We start from the raw sequence: 20,865 nt of genomic DNA on the forward strand, positions 1-20,865 counted from the left end.
ACACTAATTTAAAATGATAACTGCATATTAATGTTCACATCAGCATTATTTACAATAGCCAAGATATGGGGAAAACCTAGTATTCATCAACAGATAAGAGATAAAGAAGATATTATATGTATATAGTATATATATGCAACGTGGAGAAATGGACTGTCCTTGCTATGTTAGATTTATAAACTGTTTTAAAATTTTCATCCTTTTGCTAAAATGGTGGACTATGTCACTGGTAAATCATGAATCCTCCGGTGAATAATGGTGTGACTTAAAGCCTTCATCATGTTATATTTTCTTTTCAGACATTAATAACTTTATATTTGGGGAAATAATGGTTTTTAATTTTATTTAACCAGAATCTCTGTCCTGCTATAATGAAACGTTCTGTACCACAGCTGAATTAAAAATAATATTGCTGACTTTAAAAAATACTGCTATAATATTATATAATAAAAAGTATATATATATGTGTGTTTTTGTATATATATATATATATAAAATGGAAAACTACTCAGCCACAAAAAAGAATGAAATTTTGTCATTTGCAATAACATGGAGGGACCTAGGGGTATTACACTTAGTAAAATAAGTCAGAAAAAGACAAATACTGTATGATATCATTTACATGTGAAATCTTAAAAAGAAAACAAATGAATGACTATAACAAAACAAACAGACTCACAGATATGGAGAAAAAACTAGTGGTTACCAGTGGGGAGAGGAAAGGGAGAAGGGGCAGGTAAGATGGGGACAGGGGATTAAGAGCTACAAACTACTATATACAAAATAAATAGGCTGTGAGGACATATTGTACAGCACAGGGAACATAGCCAATATTTTACAATAATTTAAAATAGAGTATAATCTATCAAAATATTGAATTACGATGTTGTACACCTGAAACTAATATAATATTGTAAATCAACTACATTTCGATGTAAAAAGCATTTATTGACTACTTGCTGCTATATGCCACACACTGGGGTGGTGGAAGAGGGAAGCAAAAAAAAATATGCTTCCTGCTCTCCATGAGGTTACAGAGCAGGAGGGAGGGCACACATGCACATATGCAAAGAGATATTTCCAGTTTAAAGATCACAACAGCATTCAGGTGTGTGGTGCGGAGGGGAGAGGGAGGGAAGGAGGGAGAAAGAGAAAGGTAGAGAGATTGAGGAAGACATCACAGAAAATGGGATACTTTGAGTTGAGCTGAATCTTTAAGAATTTATCAGTAGGACAAGAGATCAGTGGTAGAAGGTGTATTAGGTGGAGGGAATGTGGAGAAGTAAAACCACATATCGAGTGCTGGGATCACATATTGAATGTCAGGGTGCTATTTAGTACCTAATGTTTCTCCCTGTGTAGTCCAAGAGCCTTTCGTTAGAATCAGCTGTGGGTCTAGTTTAAAATGTAAATTCCTAGGAGTTCCCACTGGCTAAAGAACGCAACTAGTATCCATGAGGATGCAGGTTCAATCCCTGGCCTTGCTCAGTGGGTTAAAGGATCTGGTGTTGCCATAAACTGTGGTGTAGGTTTCAGACATGGCTCGGATCTGGAGTGGCTGTGGCTGTGGTGTAGGCTGGCTGCAGCTCTGATTCCACCCCTATCCCAGGAAATTCCACGTGCTGCAGGTGTGGCCCTAAAAACAACGAAAACAACAATAGTAAATTCCTAAGTAGTTCTGCAGTTCTGCAGTTCTGATTTGGGGCTAAGATTCTGATTTAGGACCAGAGTTGTAAGGGTAAGGCCCATTAGGTAATACTGATATATATTAAAGATAAGAACAACTCTTTATTTTTTATTGAAAAATAGTTGATTTACAATGTCAGTAGTTTCAGGTGTGCAGCACAGTGATGTATATATATTCTTCTTCAAATTATTTTCCTTTATAGGTTATTAAAAGACATTATAGGTTATTATTAAAAGACTGTGCTACACAGTAGGTTTCCTTGTTATTTATTTTATATATAGTAGTGTGTATTTGCTAATCCCATACACCTAATTTATCCCTTTCCCCCCTTTCCCCTTTGGTAACCATACTTTGTTTTCTATGTCTTTGAATCTATTTCTGAAGAACAATTCTTTTATAACATAAACTCCAAGGCAAAAAAGGGTGGAGAGATAGGTAAGCCTTCAGTCAGGGAGCCCTTTACATCATGCTAAGGAGTGAGATTCATCCATACGGGCCAGTGGTTCTCTAAGTGTGGTCCAGGATGACTAGCTGCAGCAACACCTGAGAAACTCGTTGGAAATACAAATTCTTGGAGTTCTCATACTGGCTCAGTGGGTTAAGAACCTGACTAGTATCCATGAGGATCCCTGGCCTCACTCAGTAGGTTAAGGATCCAGCAATGCCATGAGCTGTGGTGCAGGTCACAGATGCATCTCAGATTTGCGTTGCTGTGTTGGTGGTGTAGGCTGGCAGCTGCAGCTCTGATTCAACCCCTAGACTGGGAGCCTCCATATGCCATGAGTGCAGTCTTTTTTTTTTTTTTTTTTTTTTCCATTTCTAGGGCCGCTTCTGCGGCACATGGACATTCCCAGCTAGGGGTTGAATCGGAGCTGTAGCCGCCAGCCTGCACCAGAGCCACAGCAACACGGGATCTGAGCCTCGTCGGCGACCTACACCACAGCTCACGACAACGCCAGATCCTCAACCCACTGAGCAAGGCCAGGGATCGAACCCGCAACCTCATGGTTCCTAATCAGATTCGTTAACCACTGAGCCACGATGGGAACTCCCCATGAGTGCAGTCCTTAAAAAAAAAAAAAAAAAAAAAAAAGACAAAAAGAAAAACTCAGTCCTAGCAATCTTAACGTAACTGTGGTAGACAAGGGGAGCCACTGAAAAATTTTTTTGCAACTGTGGCTCCAATCTGATCCCTGGCCCGGGAACTCCATAGCCTGTGGAGCAGCCAAAAAAGAAAGAAAAAAGGAAACAAAATTCAAGGATAAGAAGGATATAGTCAGGTCTGCATTTCAAACTGCACAGCCTACACAACAGAGGATAATTTAGAAAAATCCAGTCTAGGAGTGAGACCACTAAGGAAGTGACCAGTATGAAGCCTGGGGCTTTAATGGTACTATACAGTTTCCAGAGAAATCCTTTGCATTGGCTTTCTACCCTCCTGGGAAGGCTGGCTTGTGCTGCATGAGGCCATCCTCCAAAACAAGAGGCAGCTAGAGGATGACAAAGCTGACTTTGCAGGTGAGGATGCCCACTGCTAAGCTGCAGCTAAAGTTTAGGAAACCCCAAGGGGAACACAAAGATTTCCAGAAACATCAATGCCTTAAGCTGACAGTACCTTCCAACCATTCCAGAACTGTCCCCAAACATGAAGAGCTCGAAAACCCAGGCATGTCTTTGCACTGACTCAAACCTTAGCCTCTGAAGGCCCCACTGCTCCATGCCCAGGCTCTGGCTCTTCCAAAATTCCCTGATTCTCAGCTACCCTAGGGAGCCACCAGCCAAAACTTGTGTGCTCAAGGATAATACCCATCTAGTGTTTGCACAGGGCTTGAGAAACGGGTTGAAGGTGACACCTGCCCTCATCTTGGAGGAGAGCAGACTCTCAAGGCTACCCATACAGACTGTGCTGGCTGCCCTGGGCGCTCAATCCCTGCCTCTGAGCCTCGGACACTGTTTCTCACCTGGGCAACTAAACCCAGTGTCTGTGCCTCTGGCCTTCGTATCCGAAGGCTTAGGGAATCTAGTGTTCATACTGCCTAGTCCTGACTCCCCAGAGTACAGAAACTAAAGATATATGAACCCAAGATGGGGGTCTAAAGATGCCCAGAGAAAACTGAAAGTAGAGGAAGTCCCTGACTCTTCCACAGTGACCCCTGAATCAGCTCAGAGTTTTGAAACATCTCCTAGTCCTGAGTTACCATGAAAGCCCAGCTTGGCTTAGGAAAGACATGTATCTGGAGCCAAAATGGGAATCTTAGAGGCTCCCCAGAGTATTCCAGAGAATGTAGGGGACAACTCTTCTTCCTCTTTTTTTTTTTTTTTGTCTTTTTAGGGCTGCACCTACAGCATATGGAGGTTCCCAGGCTGGGGGTCAAAATGGAGATGTAGCTGCTGGCCTACACCACAGCCAGAGCAACTCGGGATCTGAGCCATGTCTGCGACCTACACCACAGCTCACGGCAATGCTGGATCCTTAATCCACTGAGCGAGGCCAGGGATTAAACCTGTGCCCTCATGGGTCCTAGTCGGGTTTGTTAACCACTGAGCCACGACAGAACTCCATGGGGACAGCTATTCTTAATGGCTTTAGAAAATCATAATCCAGCTACTGAGCCTCTGTCTAAATATGGTGAGCTTCCCCTTTTGTGCAGAGTAGAGAAGGAGGAGGCAGGCATACCCAAGAGGGATATCCAAATCACATGCGTAACAGGGAACTCCATCCTGGGATGAACTCGCAGTGAGAGCTAGCCTAAACTAGTAGGCCTCCCAGACAAGATTCCAAGTGCTTAATTATTTGTCTGAGAATGTGAAAATACTGTGGTCAATGTGAAAAGTACCATGAGCACATAAAGAATTCTGAAGGTGAAAGAGACCCACTGTCCATGCTGAAAAACTGTGTAATATTTATGTGGCTTGTTGTAAGCCATAGGTACTGGAAAAATCTGCACCCCTGGTTATTTTAAGTACTATCATTTTTATTGCATTATTTGAAAATGGTCTCTAGTTCATCATCTTAAGTGTTTTTAGAAAACATGATCAATAGATTGTGGGTGTGTGATTCTTGTAGCTAATGACAAAATTTTCATTTTCCTCCAATGTACTGTGTTCCAAAATACGGTCAGAAAATATAGGTCCAAAAAAAAAAAAAAAAAAGGAGTTCCCATGATGGCCCAGTGGAAACGAATCTGACTAGAATCCATGAGGACGCAGGTTCGATCCCTGGCCTCACTCAGTGGGTTAAGGATCCCGCATTGCCGTGAGCTGTGGTGTAGGTCGAAGATGCGGCTTGGATCTCACATTGCTGTGGCTGTAGCTGTGGCTGTGGCTGGCAACTACAGCTCCCATTCAACCCCTAGCCTGGGAACCTCCATGTGCTGCAGGTGTGGGCCTCAAAAGAAAAAAGAGAAAAAGAAAAGAAAAGAAAGAAAGAAAATATAAAATGCTCTATTTACTTGGCTCCTTTTTTTTTTTTTTTTTTTTGCTTTTTAGGGTCATACCCTCAGCATGTGGAGGTTCCCAGGCTAGGGGTCTAATTGGAGCTACAGCTGCTGGCCTACACCACAGCCACAGCAACACCAGATCTGGGCCGCATCTGCAACCTACACCACAGCTCACAGCACCACAGCGCCAGATCCTTGATGCACTGAGTGAGGCACACAACCTCACAACCCACAACCTCATGATTCCAGGTCGGATTCGTTTCCACTGCACTATGACGGGAATTCCTCCATTTCTTTTTTCCACATTCTCTACCCAACATCTGCATTGTAGGATTGTTGGGAAGATTACATACAATGAGGTAGGCGAGGAAGACACATCACAATGCCTGGCATACAGTACTCACATGTGAGTTATCACTTGCTGCAAGAGCAGCAGGAGCAACAGTCCTGAGATTTCCAGATCCCAGAGTTGAGACTCAGACTCCCCAGGCAGGAGGGGACCCTGTGCCTTCTGCTTTATTTCCCCTGCCACTATCACCTCCATCTCCTGGCAGCTAAATCTATTTCTGAGTCTAGTGGGGACTTAGGTTCCATTTTTCAGCCAGCCTTGATAAGAACAAGATAAACACCAACTGTCATCAACCACTTTCGGCAGGGCTGGGAGTTAGCCCTCCTTTCCTAGACCCAAGGTCTGGGAGCCTAGCCTACCTGTGGAACTCAAGCTCCTCACTCTTAGCCAGTCCAGAAGTCCCGTGCCCCAGGAGTGGATCTACATGGATAGAGACACAGTAGTTCTTTGGTCTCTGGTCCTACATGGCATGATGGCCCCATTCTTTGGTCAAGTTTCCAAAGAAGGAAAGAAGTGCCTTACAGAACTGGTGGGGCTGAAGGACTGCATACATTTCAAACGTCAAACAGAAGATACTGCAGCCCTCTGTCCTGTACTTTCCCACTCTGGGCCCCTAGGTCATTCCCGCCTTCCTTAGCAGTTTCTATTTTGGACTGTCATGATCTTCCATTCTGAACAAAGTTTCTTTTGTATTCCAGGTCTGATTCTTCACCCTTTCTTCAAGAAAAAAATTTTCAAGTCTTTCTGGAAATGCAACTAAGAAACTTCATATAAAACAATGCTCCAATTCACTCATTTGGTCTGACTGCATTTTTTAATTAGAGATGTGACATAAGACATAACATTGACATAGGCCATTAATACTAATGTGAGATGAGGTTACTAGCTTGTGACAGTGTAGAATACTACTGACAACACAAAGACATTAAAAACAGATATGCTATCTTAATTTTGTGACTTCTTTTATCGTGTCATCAATGCATAGAGTAAAAAATACGGAGAGAACATTGGTTTGGGGGAGAGGGAATCAGGGAAGGAGAAAGACTGCAAAGAGGAAGTCTAGCTAGGGATTGCTGAAAAATATAAATAGATGATGAAGCAATGAATCAAGATTTGTAAGCTGATATTTGCAATTACCCTGAATGAATACGTAACCAAATCACTAAATATTATCATCTTCCCACATCTGAAGATTCCCTGGCCTTGGAAAATAATGGTTCTTATTTCCCCAGCCCACATTCTCTCATTAAGGCGAGTTATTTTTGCTATTGATTTCAGCACAGAGCCGTCAAACAGGATGCTTTTCCCTTAGTCTTGGCCCAACTTCCTCCCAGCCTGGAGCCCGGAAGGCAGGCCTAGACAGGGGCAGAGCAGGACACTCTGCTGTGACCTCTCTGGCCACAGCCTCTCACAGGGTGTGGTCACCTGTCATGAGCGGTATTCAAAACCAGGAACCAAGGTGTGGTCCAGGCTCCTTTAAGTTCCAGGGCTTGGGGGCTCCTGGTGAGACCCAGAGGAGAGTCCAGAGAGAAGGATGGAAGGGGGGTGGCCCTTTAGGGGGGGTTTCCTCCTCTGCTTCACTATCAGCCTTCTGCTTCAAGGTAAGATGGGGCAACAACAGGGAAGACCAGGGTGATGTTCTGAAGGATATCTAGGAACGTCCTTCTACAACTTGAAGGACATTCAGAATTAACATGTTAAGTATTTCTTCCATAGTGGAAGTGTTTTGATCCCCTTTTGGTGACAGGTAGAAAGACAGTCCACTGCTCAGGACACACAGCCCTCCTCTCTCCCTGCCTGCACAGCTGTCCCAGTTCCCCCCCCCCCAATCCCACCTTTTCATTGACCTCCAGTGCCCCTTCCACCATACCCTCATCCCACCCTCCCTGCCTCTTTTTCCCCCTGAAATGGTGTTTAAGAAAAGGGTAATCCCTGAAGGAGTAAGTAAATTACCAAGAGAGGGTGGGAATCAGTCTGAGGTAGAAGAAAGTGGATACTTTGCCTCCATGAGGGATATGTGTTCCCAGCCTGGGTACAGACCTTAAATGTTATGGAAAGAGATGGAGATATAGAGGAGCAGACAGAGAAAGTGATCACACAAAAATGGAAATGGGGCAAATGGGACAAATGCCCAGGTACTACCCAGATGGCTCCCTGGCCATGGCCAAGAGAAAGCACCCACACAGGGATCACTGTGCCATTGGCACTGATATCATCTAATGATCCCAGGGCTGGAAATAAACCCCAAGGTATTGGAGGTCACTAAATCAGGGAAGGGCGAAATAAACACATAACACCGAATTAAGCAGGCACTCGGAATAATTACTACATGTTGACCATATCTATCTAGCAAGCACAGCTGTTTACTTCTCTTACCTTCCTGATAAATCAACACTTATCTTAGGTAAACAGAAGTTCCTGAAAATGAAGTGAAAATGACATCATTAGAGCAGATTTCTAAGGGACCTGACTATAAGTTCTAGGGCAGTGCTGAGTGGTGCTACTAAGTGGACCCAAGAGGCTTATGACGGGTATGCCATAGGCCCCCTTGAAGTCGCCACCACTGCACCAAGGATGAGTTTGCTTACAGAGTTGGGCAGGTTTTGCATGAAGATGGATGATGTGAATGAGAATAGGGTACTGACTCAGCTCACCACACCGACTTCCACCATTTGCCTACCAGACCAGCCCATCCTCTCCAGCCCTGGCAGGAAGGGCTTTGGTTTTGGGCAGTCTTGGCCCAGGAAGGAGGGCTCAGCTGCTCCTCCCAGTGTGCCCCCACTTTCTCTCTCTATAGGAAGGCTCTAGCCCTGGCAATAGAGGCCCTGTCTCACAGTCTCTGCTCTCTACAGGAAGAGGCGACGCTTTCACCATCAACTGCTCAGGCTTTGACCAGCATGGGGTGGATCCTGCTGCCTTCCAAGCAGTGTTTGACAGAAAGGCTTTCCGTCCAGTCACCAACTTCAGCGTCCCCACTCATGTCAACGTCTCCTTCATTCTGTCTGCCATCCTGGAAGTGGTGAGACCTGGTCCCCACTTTCCATCGTTTATAATGGGGAATAAGGATGCTCTACCCTGTTAATCCAACATTATACTGGTGAACAATAGGTGCTCTGAATGGATTTTGTGCCAAATAGAGGGTTTTCCTATGGGATGAGGAGTCACAGAGAAGAATGCTACAGTGATATTTTTTCTGGTAGGATTTATCCTTGAGTCCTGATCATTCTTGAATGCTCCAGAAAGAAGTGACATTCATTCTAATGTCAATTAAAACCTGAACTGCCCCTAAATACAAGGGAATACAGTAGCAAAAATTTCACATCTAGAGCTATGCCTAGTCCAATAAATTAGAAAATATTTATAAGAATATGTGGTGGATGTAGGCCAAGTCTTTTTGCACTAATAATACTGGACAGGAATTTCTTTTCCAGGATGCACAACTCCAGCTTCTGACATCACTTCTGTGGGTTACCATGGTAAGGCAGATCTACTCTCCCCTTCCCACTTCCAATTATAAGTTTAAGTTTAAGGAGTGACTTAAAGGTTTTCCGGACCTCTACCCAAAGTATAAATGGAACCAAATAAGTCCATCTAGAACTGGACTGGTCCCAGGGACATAAATCCCCCTGGGCAGTTTAGGAAGGTAGAAGTGGTGACCGAAGAAAACAGCCAAATGATTGTAGGCCAATGTAGTGATGTGTCCCTGGGTCCAAGTGGTTTTAGGCTACATTTAAGGTCTGTCTGATTAGAAAAAAACTGCCATTAAGGAGTACTTTGCCAATGACCCCAGCTAATAAAGTAGCGGAGATAGGCTACAGCCCTTAGGAACACCAATAAGAGCAAAAGGATCAGAGTTTTAAGAAGAAAGGGAAGGGCAGGAGGGGCTGACGAGAACAAGCTCTGCCATCACTCACCTCTGCTTCCCACCATTCCGGCTGCAGATGTGGGACAATCCTTTCATCAGCTGGAACCCAGAAGAGTGCATCAGCAGCAATAAACTCAGTGTATTGGTTGAGAACCTGTGGCTCCCAGACATCCTCGTCATGGAATCGTGAGTATCTGGGTGGGGAAAGCCAGCATGAAGCCCATGAGCAAAGAACAGCTGAGGGTCAGTGCAGGGCACGGGGACACCAACAGACTCAGACTAGGGCACAGTCTCAATTAGTTGACTCCAACAAAACACTATGAGCAGAAGAGACACGTTAGAGTGACATTAGAGAAAGAGCCCAAAAGGTGAGCAGAGTAGGGGAAGACCTGGGATGGAAGAGAGTCAAAAGCCAGTGAAGCCTCCCACAGCACCCACCTCTCCCTGTCTCTTGAGAGCAGCGTGGATGTGGATCGGGCACCTCCAGGTCTCAACGCATATGTCAGCAGTGAAGGTCGAATACAGTACGACAGGCCAATGAAGGTGACCAGCATCTGTAACCTGGACATCTTCTACTTCCCTTTTGACCAACAGAACTGCACACTCACCTTCAGTTCCTTCCTCTATACAGGTGAGTGAGAAATGTTTTGCTAGCTATTTTAGATTCGAGGGAAGATATTTAAATGATGGAGGTATTATTCAGGAAGGTTTTATATGAGTGTTTCTCAACTCTGGCTGCCCACAGAAACTTTTTAAAACTGCCAATAACTATGCATTACACCACAAATTCCAATTTATTTATTCCAGGTGGAACTAGGTACTGTAATTTTTTTAATTTTAATTATTTATTTTTATTTTATTTTATTTTATTTTTGCTTTTTAGGGCCGCACCCTCGGTATATGGAGGTTCCCGGGCTCGTGGTTGAATAGGAGTTACAGCTGCTGACCTACACCACAGCCACAGCAACGAAGGATCCAAGCCACATCTGCAACCTACACCACAAGTCATGGCAATGCAGGATCCTTAACCCATTGAGCGAGGCCTGGGATCAAACCCGAAACCTGTGGTTTCCTAGTCAGATTCATTTCTACTGTGCCACAACAGGAACTCCACTGTGATTTTTCTATAGCTCCCCAGGTGACGTTACTGTGCAGTCAGAGTTAAGGACTACTGCTTATATTCCTCAATAATGTTTTTTTAAAAAACACAACAAACCAGTGCTTTAGATCTTAGATGGCCCTTGCACCAAAGGAGGCCTACCTGAGCCTGAGCTGCTACATTTCTGTAATTTTAGCACAAAATTTTAAAAATTGATAGCTAACACCCTTAACCCAGTAATTGAGGTAGCTGCATGCCACCAGGCATCCTGTGGCAGACTTGGATAAATGAATCATTATAATGAGCATGCATGTCATTATAAAAACACTGAGCTGTTCAAGACTGATTCCACTAAAACGACATCAGAGAATTGGGGAATTGAGAAGAAATATAGGAACGACTCCAAAAGTTCTTGACTCATGTTTGAGTCATAGCCAATCTTCCCATAACAACTTAGAACAACAACAACCAGAAAACACCAATGCTGCAGCCTGCACATATATGAATGGCTGGTCCTGTGACCCGCTTCTGAGAAAACCTGGATGCTCTGCCTTAAAAGGACAGAGAGGAGAGTCTGTTAAACCAACTCAGCAGGGGAGGAATCAAATCTTGGGGGCAGGAGCCTGAAGGGCACTTCTGCACTGAGTTGCCCCGGCCCCCCCTTGCAGTGGACAGCATGATCCTGGGCATGGACAAGGAATTGGGGATGATTACAAACACATCTCGTAACGTCGTTCAGACCCAGGGGGAGTGGGAGCTCCTGGATATCAACAAGGCCACCCCAAAGATGCAGATGGGCAGCAACCTATATGACCAGATCATGTTCTATGTAAGTCCAGGGGCCCCTGTTTGATTTCTGAGTCCAGTTGCTCTATGATTTTCCTCTAGATCTAAAGCCCTTAGGGATGTAAAAATAGTTCCAGGGGCTTAAGCACCTGCTCTTCACTCTACCCTCTGCCCTAATTGCCCGGAAGAGGGATCCCCAAGGCTCTGCCCTGCAGAGAGGAGGAGCAGCTGGGCTGTTGTAAGAATGAGGAGGCCACCTGTCTGATGGTCCAAAGGACCCTACTTGCCCCTAAAAGTCTACAGTCGTTGTGCTCCCAGCAGGTTGGAAATTAGACAACCAAACTGGGCGTATCTATTACCCAAAGAGATCTACCCATGGCCAGCCTAACTGCACGTCGGCAGGGATTGGATGCCTAAAGAAACAGTCGAGCCCTCTGGCACTGGTTACTCACCACACTCTCTCCACCCAACCAGGTGGCCATCAGGCGCAGGCCCACCTTCTACATCATAAACCTTCTGGTGCCCAGTAGCTTTCTGGTGGCCATCGATGCCCTCAGCTTCTACCTGCCGGCAGAAAGCGAGAACCGTGCCCCATTCAAGATAACACTCCTCCTGGGCTACAACGTCTTCCTGCTCATGATGAAAGACCTACTCCCTGCCAGTGGCACCCCCCTCATCAGTATGGCCCCCACCCCACTCTCAGGGGAAGCAAAGGCAGCAGGGGACATGGTGGGAGGAGGGTAGCATGAGAACTCCTGTCTCTCCCCTTAGGGTGGGAATGGGTCCCAAGGAAAGTTTGGATTTGGGGGAAAGAGGCTTTAACAAGTGTAGAGAGGAATCTGCCCTCATTTATTTATAATTTGCTTTGCCCTCAGGTGTCTACCTTGCCCTGTGTCTGTCACTGATGGTGGTCAGCCTGCTGGAGACCATCTTCATCACCTACCTGCTGCACCTGGCCGCCACCCAGCCCCCACCCCTGCCCCGCTGGCTCCATTCCCTGCTTCTGCACCGCACCAGCCCAAGGAAATGCTGCCCCGTGGTTGCACCCCAAAGGGGAAACTCGGGTCAGAGCCTCGGTCCCGCCCACTTGCCTGGTGAGGGAAGCCTGCACGGCCCACACTCCCTCCTCCGTCCCCTCCAATTCCCTGCCCCCGCCTCCGTCCCTGCCCCCACACCTCCCCAGCTGACCTTGGCCGCCCACAGCTGAGTCTCTGTCTCTGCAGGCACAAAGGAGCCCGTGGAGCTGGTGGGGAAGGGGCCGGGTCCCAGAGAGGCAGAACTAAGTGGGTGCCCTGGGTCAGCAAGCACCCAGCCAGAAGATGAGGCTCAGAAGCAGCACCTGGTCAGCCTGTGGGTGCAGTGCAGCCACATGATGGACTCCCTGCTCTTCCGCCTCTACCTGCTCTTCTTGGCCACCTCCATTACCACGGTCATCGTCCTCTGGAACACCTAGGGAGATGCCCACATCCACCACTCCTTGTAAGCCACAGGTTGAAGTTCCTCATGGTCTTAGGGCCAGCCAGACCCAGGCCCTTTCCTAATCTTAGCCGCTCATCCCCAGTGACTACCATGTCCCTTCTATATTCCCCAGACTCCAACAGAGCCCTGCTGAGCAAGTTTAGAACTGCCCTAGACAGTCTTCTGACTTCTCATATGCCACAGTCTTCATTCCCACACACTCTCAGTGTCCCTTAGTCACATCTAACTTCTGACTCCCTTACCACAGAAGGTCTGGGTCAGTGGAGTCTCTCCTTGATTGTTTGTTTCAATAAACGACTTTCTAGGAAGCATTATTTCCTCAGGACATTTATTGTAGCTCCACAAACAGTGGGGTGAAGAGCCCTCTTGCAGAAGCTTTGATACTTCACCCAAAACATGTATAAACTGACTTGATTTTAAGTCTCTGAGATACTTTCAAGAGTTTTAAAGGAATGAAAAGGTCAAGTCTCATTTGCAAGAAATTATTATAAAATATTTGCAACTTGCAAAATGTTCCTTTTACCAACCATTTCCATTTCACTTTCCTTCCTCCTCTCTCTCATTCCTGAAACTGCTCTTTGAAATAAGCAATACATTGTGTCATTATTTCATTCTGATAGCATTTCTGATTTCACAAATTCAAACAGAGAAGGCTTTCTGAATATTCATGCTTGGAGGGGGCACAGGAAGACTAGTTAAGGGCCTCAATTAAAAGGTTCAGGTTAGGAGTTCCCTTCATGGTGTAGTGGAAACAAATCCAACTAGGAACCATGAGCTTGCAGGTTCGATCCCTGACTTCGCTCAGTGGGTTAAGGATCTAGTGTTGCAATGAGCTGTGGTCTAGGTTGCAGATATGGCTTGGATCCTTCGTTGCTGTGGCTATGGTGTAGGCTGGCAGCTGCAGCTCTGATTCGATACCTAGCCTGGGAACCTCCATATGCTACAGGTGCGGCCCCAAAAGGGAAAAAAAAAGGTTCAGGTTAAATAGTCATACAGCCACATAATGGAATGCTTTGTAGCCACATGTAGATCTATGTTAAAACAATGGAGACCGGTCCACATATAAAGTAGAGAAAACAAGTTACAAAACAGTATATACACAAAATTTCTGTTTTAAAAAATAGAGTGCTAAACAGAAATGCAGAGGAAAAGATAAGGAGAGCTAGACACCAAAAATAAACAAATAAAAAGAGCAAACTTTGTCCTGGATAATGGGATTATGAGTGATTACTATTTTCTTTTTTTTTTGCCTTTTTTTTTTGGTCTTTTTTGTCTTTTCTAGGGCCACACCAATGGCACATGGAGGGTCCCAGGCTAGGGGTCTAATCGGAGCTACAGTCGCCAGCCTACGCCAGAGCCACAGCAATTCCAGATCCAAGCCATGTCTTTGACCTATACCACAGCTCACGGCAACGCCAGATCTTCAACCCACTGAGCAAGGCCAGGGATCAAACCTGAAACCTCATAGTTCCTAGTTGGATTCGTTAACCACTGAGCCACAACGGGAACTCCACTATTTTCTTTTATATCCTTGTCTGTGTTTTCAGTGAGCCTGCATTATTTTTACCATCAAAACCCCCTTGGAGTTCCCGTTGTGGCTCAGTAGTAACAAACCCAACTACTATCCATGAGGACGTGTGTTAAACTCCTAGCCTTGCTCAGTGGGTTAAGGATCTGGAATTGCCGTGAGCTGTGGTGTAGGTCACAGAGGCAGCGCTGACTCAACCCCTAGCCTGGGAACCTCCATATGCCACAGGTGTGGCCCTAAAAAGACAAAACAAAAAACAAAAACAAAAAAAACACAACTTTTTATTTTAAAAGAGTTCCATATTAATAGTACTTCACACCATCACCAGCAGATATCATCCTGAGGAGGATTCTAACAGCTCGCTGGGAGCAAAGACTGGAGGAGAGAGAGAAACTGAAAGAATACCAAAGACCAATATCTGACTCTATTTCAACTAGATAAATAAATTTCAGGGATTTATTTGCATTTCTGCTTCCCCTTAGATAGTGTGCTTTCCTACAGGTCAGGTACGATATCTCATCCATTTCTACAGCTCACCACATGGTACCTTGCCTGACACATCATAGGTGCTTGATAGACTTGTTGAATGATTAAATGTATGAATGAAAGTCAGCCAGCCAAGAGTGAGTATTCACTACCTCTAGGTGTAGCCCCTTTACTTGTCTTGCATATTATATGTTATTTTTCCATAACTTATGTGGAAAATTAGCAGCCCATTTTTTGTTGTTGTTGTTTTATTTTTTGGCCACATGTGAGGCATGAAAAAGTACCAGAGTTGGGGATGGAACCTATGCCACGGCAATACAACACCAGATCTTTAACCCACTGAGCCCCCAGGGAACTTTGCTTTTTTTTTTTTTTTTTTTTTTTTTAGCTTTTTAGGGCCATGACTGCAGCATATGGAAGTTTCCTGGCTAGGGATTGAATTGGAGCTGCAGCTGCCAGCCTATGCCACAGCCACAGCAGCATCAGATCCGAGCTCTATCTGCGACCTAGCCACCACAGTTCTCGGCAACACCAGATCCTATATCCCTCATGGATACTAGCTGCGATCGCTACCTCTGAGCCACCACAGAAACTCTCTATCTTTGCATTCTTAGAGACATTCCTTGTACACTGGCAAAGGCATTTCTGCTTGCACATTCTCTTACATCTCCTTCAGAAACTGGTCCTTGGCTTTTGCCAATAACATAAAATGAGGAGTGCTTACCACATCTTTGAGGAATTTTAAATTCCTTAAGACTGACTTTTTATCATTTCTTTTTCCTTTCCCATCTCCACATTTGTATTTCACTAGATGTCACCTTGCGATTTTTTTTCCACCTCATATGTATGTGACTTGAGGTTTTATACGCCAAGGCCATTATAACTGACAATATCCTCTGCAAAACAACATCCTGTTCATATGTTAAGGTTGAGGTGAGCCTTGTGGTTTAAAACATGACCTAACAATGAAGCAAAATGTAAGCTAGTTCTAGCCTAGATGTGTCACCAGGAATGTTAGGGCTATTTCACAATTTCAGGTGGTAGATCTGACTTACAATGTCCTTCTCCCATTTAAACACACACACACACACACACACACACATACACACACACACGAGTTCTTGTGACGCAGTGAGTTAAGGATCTGGCATTGTCACAGCAGAAGTGTGGGTTGCTGCTGCTTCAAACGTTCCATCCCCAGCCCAAGAACTTCCACATGCTGTGGGCTAGGCTAAAAAAAAGTGTTCTCACTCCAAAAAAGAAAAAAGAAAGTGGTAACTATATGAGATAATGGATATGTTAATTAGCTTGATTGTGCTGATCGTTTCAGAGTATACATGTGTGTATATACATATATATATGTTTATATATATCCCCTATGATAACTTTATTTCCTTTCCCTTCATGTTCTATTGTAAACTTCTGTTAAGAGTATACATTGGAGGAGTTACCTGGCGGCTCAGTGGGTTAATGTTCCTGCATTGTCACTGCTGTGGCTCTGGTTACAGCTGTGGGCAAGGGTTCAATCACTGGCCTGGGAACTTCTGCATGACTCAGGCATGGCCAAAAAAGAAAAATAGTATACATTGAAAATTTATGAACTCCTTGGCCCTGGATATAATACTTTCTTCAAATGTTTATGTTTCTACTTCTTAGGTTGCCATTTCTAAGTTCCCTCTCTCTCCTTTCATTAGCAATATCCAGGTGTATCCTCACAAACTTTTTGAAACTCAGGGCTTCTTTTCTTATTCTTTCAATGATTCTAAGAAAAATTTCCCCCTACTTATTCTTTTGGCACCCCATATATCTGTGTATTTTGTCTTATTGTGTGTTTTGTCTTATCAATGTCTTTGATTCTTTCCACCTTCTGGAAATCCAGTATATCTACACACACTACCATGTTTCCTACTTAGCTCCTCTCTTCTCTCATTTTTCTGCTTCTGAAAACCAAGCTCATCTGTTTTCTCTTTCAACACCATTTTCTCTTTCCTTCCTCTGTAACTACTCATATTTTCTCTTATACCAACATCTTTCACTCTTCTCTTTTATCTTTTTACTCATTCTTCTGAAAACCTCCCATCCATATCTGATATTGAGGACAATTAATTTATATTATCATCCTTAGTAATTCAGAGGTGATACCCCTGATATTGATTAGTCTGCATATAAAGCATAGTTGCAGGAATCTATGCAAAATAAGTAGCCCTTGATAATTACACCATGAGGATGTTCTATAACATGTGTGGCCATCTGTCTTAAGGAAAAGGTTTGGAGCCTCTTACTAAGCGAGCACAAGGGTTTATAAAGGCACAATAATTTAGCAGACAGAAGTAAATGCAATTATGAAATAAGTCATTCTTTAAGATTCCTTTCAAGGTAAAGTCAGTGACTCTGCCAAGTTATGCAAAGCCAATATTTTCCGTGCCCGTCTCTCTTATTCTTACTACCTGCTCCACACTGTTCTAGCATAATACTCACTAGACACCAAAGAGCAGCAATTTTGTCAGCTTGCCTAGTTCCTGCCTCTGAAAAAAGTTAAGACCACAACTCTTGCCTATTTCCTCGCACTTTCTGAGGAAGATCTGCTTAGATTCCTAGTCTCAGGGATCTTGAGTTCCCAAAATACTTTCCTTTCACTCTTCTCAGGCTTCTTACACTTGGATTCCATGGGTACGGCCAAAAAAAAAAAAGTAAGCTGGAATGGTTTTACCAACATTAGACAAAATTGTTTTTAAGACAAAAACAATTATTCAGAATAAATAGAATCTCTACATAATGATAAAATATTTAATCACTTGGAGGATATAAACATTATAAACTTGAATACATCTAATAAAATAGCCTCAAATATATGTAAAGCAAAAGTGGAAAGAATTACAAAGAGAAAGTGACAGTTCTATCATTATATGGGAGATTTTAACACATCTCAAAATGACAACACATTAGTGAAAAAATAATATTCTTTTTTATTTTTTAAGGGCCACACCCACAGCATATGGAGGTTCCCAGGCTAGGGGTCGAATTGGAGCTGTAGACACCAGCCTAGGCCACAGCCACAGCAACACCAGATCCGAGCCGCATCTGTGACCTACACCACAGCTCATGGCAACACTGGGTCCTTAACCCATTGAGCGAGGCCAAGGATTGAACCCACATCCTCATGGATACTAGTGGTATTGGTTAACCACTGAGCCATGACAGGAATTCCTAAAAAGTACATTTCTAATAAATGATGGGTCCAAAAAAAATAGTTGATTTTTTTAAATCCTTGGAATAGAAACTGGTACATAACAAAACTTGAGGGAGATCAATATTTCAAAAGAAACATGTTACTTTGTAAACATTTAAGTAAAGAAGAAAGAATGCCATAATTCTAGGAAATGTGAAGGTAATGTGTAGGAACAGATTTATGGTTACCTGGGGTCAGAATGGGTTGAGGAAGGTAGGAGGGCGGGGTTACAAAGGGATACAAAGCAAATTTGGAGGCCAATGGGTATGTTCATTATCTTAGTTGTGATGATGGTTTCACAGGTGCATACATATGTCAAAGCTTGTCAAAGAGGAGTCTTCAAACGGTTCATTTTATGCCAATTATACCTCAATAAAAACAATTTTAGGAATTCTCCTTGTGGCTCAGTGGTAACAAACCCAACTAGTGTCCATGAGGATGCAGATTCGATCCCTGGTGTCACTCAGTGGGTTGAGGATCCAGCGTTGCCATGAGCTGTGGTGTATGTTGCAGATGAGGCTTGGATCTGGTGCTGCTATGGCAGTGGTGTAGGCTGGCGGCTCCAGCTCTGATTTGACCCCTAGCCTGGGAACTTCCATATGCCAAGGGGGCAGCCCTAAAAAGACAAAAAAATGTATTTTTATAAATGTGCCTATAGGGGAAAAAAACTTAAACAGTAAATAAGGGTGTAAAGTGACAGGTTAAAAAATCCTTCTGCATTCCCCACCTATAGCTACTAATGTTTTGAAGTCTTCCACTAGGGCCTTCCCAAGTATATCCATCTCCCTCTCCTCTAACGAGGTAATAACTGTGCTAAATTTTGAATTTATTATTCTCTCACTTTTTGTTTTAGTTTTAATTGCCTAAGTATATTTTAAACAACCTGTTGTTTGTGTGTATTTTAGAATATGCACATGTTACATAATATTGTACCATATATGTTTTGCAACTTGTTTTTCTCATTCAACATTATACTTTTGAGATTTAACCATACTGATAGATAAAGTGAGGTTAACTCAGCGCTTTGCTGCATAGTATTCCATTACATAATTATTTGCACTAATACTGTAGCCACTAACCACATGTGGCTATTGAGAACATGAAATGTGACTATTATGACTGGGAAACTGAATTTCAAAGTTTAGTTAACTTAAATTTTAATAGCTACATGTGACTAGTAGCTACATATTGAACTGCTAGAGTATATACCTAGGAGTATAACTGCTGATTCTTATGATATGCACATCTTCTATTTTAGGAAAGCATAGCAAAATTGCTTTCCAAAGTGTTTTTACCCCCAACCTCAGTACTTAGGGGTTTCTGTAACTCTACAACCTCACCAAGCCTTCTAGTATCAGACTTAAATGTTTGCCAACTGTTGGATGTGAAATTGTATCTTATGGTTTTAAGTTAATTTGCTTTCCATAATTGCAAACGAGATTGAGTATCTTTTTATTGTTTATTGATTGCACTTCCTCTTCTGTAAAAGGCCAATTCAGTACATATATTCAGCATATGTATCTAATAAATTGGGGGGTTATTATTCATTTATAGGCTTTTTTTGTTATTATCTTGTCAGTTATAGGTGTTGCAAACATATTTTCCTAGTTTGTGACTTGACTTTTTTTCATATTTAGTGTCCTTTAATGAACAGAAGTTTTAAATTTTTACATTGCTGAATTTATTAATTTAGGGTCCTATGTTATGAAATCCTTGCTTACCCAAAATATGAAACTTCAGCGTTCCCATCATGGCTCAGCAATAACAAACCTGACTAGTATCCATGAGGGCGCCGGTTTGATCCCTGGCCTCGCTCAGTGAGTTAAGGATCCAGTGTTGCCATGAATTGTGGAGTAGTTTGAAGACACAGCTCAGATCCCACATTGCTGTGGCTGTGGTGTAGGCCAGCACCTGAAGTTACAATTCGACTCCTAGCCTAGGAACTTGCATATGCTTCAGGTGCGGCCCTAAAAAGCAAAAAACAAAAAACAAAATGTGAAGCTTCTAAAAAGGCAGAAAAACTACTGATAATGTGGAATGGTACTGCCACTCTGGAAAAGAATACTGCAGTTTCTTTAAAAACTGTAAGTGCAAATACCATACAATCCAATATTTATTTCAGAAGACATATTCACACAAAAACCAGAACACAAATGTTTCTAGCAGCTTTTTGTTGGAGACCACGGGAGAGCTGAACTCTGCAGAAGGCAAATATCTATGGACGCGGAGTTCTAAAGTACAGAGTCTCTTTCAAAGACAAGATAAAGGACTTATGCATTCACCATGTTATTCTATAAACAGCTGCACTATGTCCTAAGGATACCTCCTTTGATATCACTAAGAAGGTAACCTCGTTATTGCCTATGCCTGTTCCTGCCCACTAATCTTGTCACCTTCCTTAATCCCACTAATAATAATCTCATTACCTTCCTTAATAAAAGTCATGTGGGCTAAGCTTAGGCACCTTTGTTCTGTGGAACAGAGTGCCTCCTGGTCCCCCACTTTGTAAACGTTTTGTTATGCCGCACTGTCCCTCTTCCAGGATTCCCCGTTGCCCTGCAGCTGGATTCGGCAGCTTTTATGCATAATAAACAAAACCTGTAAATAACTCTGAATAAAAATACATTTGGTCTCTGCTCTCAGTTCCTGACACAGGGTTCCTAAAACCTTGTAATTTTCTGAGTGATAAGGGTATTAGAACATCTTTTGTTCTAATATTTGGTCTTTGATTCTGGTTCCTGACACAGACCTCCTAAATCCCTTGGAACTTTCTGGATGGTAGGAGCACCTTTTGTTCTAATAAGGGGACTCTTGGTAGACTCCCGGGCAGCTTCAGAACAAAAACCAGTCACTAGAAAGACCAAGCCGTGATTAGAAGCTTGGAACTTTCAGCTCCAATCCCCAACCTCTGCAGAGA

At 43.4% G+C, this 20,865-nt stretch overlaps 1 protein-coding gene across 1 annotated transcript; it reads left to right on the forward strand.

Moving 5' to 3' along the window:
• Nucleotides 1-7,010: 7,010 nt before the first annotated feature.
• Nucleotides 7,011-12,880, forward strand: HTR3C (5-hydroxytryptamine receptor 3C). The gene is made up of 9 exons (XM_047755362.1): nucleotides 7,011-7,077; nucleotides 8,329-8,495; nucleotides 8,908-8,952; nucleotides 9,418-9,527; nucleotides 9,803-9,972; nucleotides 11,109-11,269; nucleotides 11,701-11,905; nucleotides 12,102-12,320; nucleotides 12,450-12,880. Exons 1-9 carry the CDS (start codon nucleotides 7,011-7,013, stop codon nucleotides 12,677-12,679), a joined length of 1,374 nt encoding a protein of 457 aa, XP_047611318.1. The 3' UTR covers nucleotides 12,680-12,880.
• Nucleotides 12,881-20,865: the final 7,985 nt, after the last annotated feature.

Source organism: Phacochoerus africanus, chromosome 1, assembly GCF_016906955.1.
Source record: "Phacochoerus africanus isolate WHEZ1 chromosome 1, ROS_Pafr_v1, whole genome shotgun sequence".
In the NCBI taxonomy this organism is placed as follows: Eukaryota; Metazoa; Chordata; class Mammalia; order Artiodactyla; family Suidae; genus Phacochoerus; species Phacochoerus africanus.

What these genes read in the sequence shown, in the direction of transcription:
- HTR3C (XM_047755362.1), top strand. Translation starts at nt 7,011, where the DNA reads ATGGAAGGGGGGTGGCCCTTTAGGGGGGGTTTCCTCCTCTGCTTCACT. An exon ending in CACTTCTGTGGGTTACCATG is followed by an intron (nt 8,953 to 9,417) that starts GTAAGGCAGATC and finishes TTCCGGCTGCAG; the next exon opens with ATGTGGGACAATCCTTTCAT. An exon ending in CGGTCCCGCCCACTTGCCTG is followed by an intron (nt 12,321 to 12,449) that starts GTGAGGGAAGCC and finishes CTGTCTCTGCAG; the next exon opens with GCACAAAGGAGCCCGTGGAG.